General features: G+C 31.1%; 1 protein-coding gene across 1 annotated transcript; it reads right to left on the bottom strand.

Moving 5' to 3' along the window:
- Nucleotides 1-2,254: 2,254 nt before the first annotated feature.
- Nucleotides 2,255-3,666, bottom strand: LOC11444624 (cytosolic sulfotransferase 15). The gene has a single exon (XM_039829687.1). It carries the CDS (start codon nt 3,569-3,571, stop codon nt 2,573-2,575), a length of 999 nt encoding a protein of 332 aa, XP_039685621.1. The 5' UTR covers nt 3,572-3,666; the 3' UTR covers nt 2,255-2,572.
- Between the last annotated feature and the right edge of the window lie 452 nt (nt 3,667-4,118).

Below are 4,118 nucleotides of genomic sequence, written 5' to 3'. Positions count from 1 at the left end.
CAGATTGCAGTTTTTCTCAAAAATTCACCCAATCCCATTGTTCTAACCTTAAAACTAATTCTAAACATCAACCTATGAATCTTCTAAGGTCTGTACACAGTTTTTGCACCAATTCCACATGTTTTCATTAATTAATCATCAATCTACAACTTTTAACCCTAATCCCAAATTCTAAAATTAATCAGAACCTTTGCTAAAACAGAATCAGAATTATATAGACTATAACTATTGAGAGTTAGTCTCACTCTTACCTTGAATTGATGAACAAGCTCTACGAAAATCAGATTCTCCCCTCTTGGCTCTCCTCTTGGTTTTTCTCCCAAAACTCAGTTGTACGTGAAAACTGCTTTTGACCTCTATTTTCTAATTTTCTCAATAAATATAACTTTCCAATATTTAATTAACTCCCACCTAATTCACTTAATTCTCATTTAACCCCAAAACTCCAATTAAATCCTAATTCTCACTTATTCTATTAAATAATAAAAATAGTCATTTAATAAAATACACCACACCACAAAATCAACATAAATCATTTGAAATCATATAAAAGACTAAAAATAATAAAATAACAATTAGGGCGTTACATGATAAACCGGAGGAAGGTGAGGGTGACGTCAAGTCATCATGCCCCTTATGCCCTGGGCGACACACGTTCTACAATGGACGTGACAAAGGATCGTGATCTCGCGAGGGTGAGCTAACTTCAAAAACCCGTCCTCAGTTCGGAATGTAGGCTGCAACTCACCTACATGAAGCCGGAGATGAAAAGAGAAACAAAGAATATCACTATCGTGTAAACAAAAAGTGAGAATTCAAAAAACTTATTTATAGATAAGAATATTTTATAGATAGGAATACTTGTGTCAAGCTCATCACATAACTCAAAATCACTTTGCAACTGATTTGATGAGAATCTCATTGCCTTCTCTTGAAAAACAGTTCTCTTTCCACCCATTCAACAATATTAGTTACAATAGAATATTTCATTCCTATATATTAAAAATATAATATTTAATTTTTTTTACCCATAAAAAAAAAAATTAACATTTTTTTGAAATAATATAATATTTAATTTGAATATCAATAGTTGAAAAAGCCAAATAATATTAACAAACCTATATTCGAATTCAAGATGTGCTGACATATCCACAAAAATATCTTATTTTTTTGGTATAAACACACTTCTTATTTTTATATGCATTACACCTCTGCTTTCTTTCTTTATTTTATTTACTAAAAATACATCCTTAAATTTTTTTTGGCTTAGTGGTAAAACGATAAGTCTTGGACTTAAAATCATGGGTTTGAATTCCAGTGAGGGAGAAAAGTGTCAATGTTTTTTAAACATGATTGTCTTCTCTACCTTACATTGTAGTATCATCCCCTCACAGTAAACTTTTATTGTAAAAAAAACAAATAAAAAAATATGAGAAGGGACAAAAATAGAAATTAAATATATTATGGATATATCACACTCAAGAAGCATGGATAATATATTATAGGGTATCTCATTGATCAAAAAAATATTATAGGGTATCTCAATATTGATAACTAAACTGTTTTTGAGGGGATTGTCAACTAAACTGGTAAACAACCCTATGTATTTTATTTTCAAGAAAACGAAACAAAAACAATTTTTTTTAATAAAAAAAACAACAACAATTTTTGTGAAAGGATAAACTCGTTTGATTTGATAAAAAATGAAGGACAGGACAGAACAACTTCAGTTGTCCAGTGTTTGATTTGTAAAACTGTTTCAGGGACAGGACAAACTGGAGGCAATAGACAGAACAAAAACTGAAATTTTTGTCCCTCACCAAACCACAACACAACTTTTTGTCCCACGTACAAGTTATCTAAAATACCAAAATAGCATTTGTCCCCCAAAAATCATATAAAACAGAAAATTATTCAATACCATAAAAAATTTATCTTGTGTTGTTCTGCCTTGTGTTGTGCTGTTCTGTCTTGTACTGTTCTGTCCAGTACTTACTGTTTTGCAAACCAAACGCACTACGTGAGCTTAACTCAGTTGGTTTCGACAATGCATAAAATATGCAAGGTCCAAGGTTCAAACCCCGGCCACCACCAAAAACTCATATACTCCATAAATGAAAGAAGAAATCTTCACCACCCCAAAAAAAAAAAAAAAAAATCTTGTAATGAGCTCTTGATCAAAACAAAAAAATTCTTGTAATGAGCTCTTGACCAAAAAAAAATATTGGGTGAGCAAAGCTATGAAGAAGAAACAGTTTAAAAGTAGAAAATTCATTATTCACCAATCTAATTTTACAAGTGAGATAGGATCAATATATATAGATTATTTGATCCTATACAAGTGTAACTAGAGCAAGCTATTCCCCGACAAGCTTAACTAACTAAATGCATAACCAATTAACCGTCAAGTGGTTAATTAGTTACACAAAAGTACAATAGCTTGTAGTACAAGTAATTGTCTAAAAATCACTTCTTTGTACAATTAACAATTGTGTCACACATTTCAGCCAAATGCACGGTTCTTACAACAACAATGAACTTCTTAATACAAAACAACTTATACATAAAGTAATCATTGATCAATACTTCGACAAACTTCAAATGAGAGACCTCCTAACATTTCTTTTGTGATTTTGGATATTTTTTCTACCATTGAACGGGAAAGATAATTTTTCCAATCTCCTATTTCGGCCTTTCGAAAGAGGTGTTTTTTCTCATATCTCGATGACAAAACTCCAAATTTATTTACTTCTTGATCCTTCATATTTTCAAAGCAACATAAATTAATAATATTTTGAATCATTCTATTACTTTCCTCTTCTTGAGTAAAAGGACAACCCAAGAATTCTGCAATTCTTTTCACTTGATAATTGGCATCTTGTTTAAGTTCTTCATAGTTCAAGAATAAAACCTTGCCTGGTCTAGCTATGCTCTCCTTGTAGTAACCCAACATGTGGTTCCAAAAAGGACCAGATAGATTTCTCCCCTTACAATACATTTCAAATGCTTCCTCTAAGTTCAACATAGGTAAAGATTCATTTGATCTAATTTTATTGATAAAAAACCAAGTGGAAATAAAAGTGTCAAGTGGATTCCTACATATATAAATGATCTTACAATTGGATTCCTTAATTGACTTGGCCAAGGAATTAAATGGAATATGAGTTCCAAAAAGTCTTGGTTCAGCCATGTTTGATAGGTCAATTAGAGGAGTTTGATCTAAGTTATCACCATATATGTTAAATTCAAAGTAAGGCACCAATTCATGGGAATTTGATTTAAGTAATGGATGGTCATGCATCTCTAGTGAGTGGCGATTAACAATTGCATATGTTAAAGCTTTTAGCCAAGTGGTGCCTGCTTTTGGCATGGATGCAACAATAACATCACTATCTTTGGTTTGAAAATTATTTTGAAAAGAGTTTATAGGTTGGATTAATATTGGTGGACACCAAAAACTTTGGAAAAAATATAAATCTTGGATTGATAACCCTTTCTCTTTGGGAAGTGAGAGGATTTGTTGCTTACAATAATCATAACTAACCTTGTGATCTTCTTCCCTTGAAGCCATTTGGATTTGGGAGGAAGGAAGGAAGGATATCGAATATGAAAGGTAGTATTCGTTAGCATGAAAATTTTGTTCTCAGAGAGATATTATTTATAGCAAAAATAAGTGGTTCGTGCAGAATAATTTTTATTAGAGAATGATAACAAGGACTTAAACATTGATTAAAGTACTGAAATAAATAAATTTATAGTCAGGGGCGGATCCAGGATTCATCATCATGTGTAGCTAAAATAATAATTTAAAAAAATTGCAAGATTGCGAAGCGGGTAGCCAGCCCAAAAAATAGTGCGATGTGGGTTCTATTTTCATGAGTTCGGATATGCTCCATTTAGGTTAAGCTACATTTACTTCATTTAGGATTTGGATGGATGCAAAACATGTGACAAAAAAGTATATAACAGTTAAGATTTTAAATTAAAAAGCAATAAAAGATTGTTGCAATATGAGAGAAGAAGGGAACATAATTTGTTTGTTATTATTATGTATTTTTATTAAACAAATATTTGTTTTTTAATTTAAAATCTCAACTATTAGATACTTTATTGCCACA

This window comes from Medicago truncatula, chromosome 8, assembly GCF_003473485.1.
Source record: "Medicago truncatula cultivar Jemalong A17 chromosome 8, MtrunA17r5.0-ANR, whole genome shotgun sequence".
Lineage (NCBI taxonomy): Eukaryota > Viridiplantae > Streptophyta > Magnoliopsida > Fabales > Fabaceae > Medicago > Medicago truncatula.
Note: the sequence above shows the minus strand (reverse complement) of the source record. Positions and strands in the feature narration are given on the sequence as shown.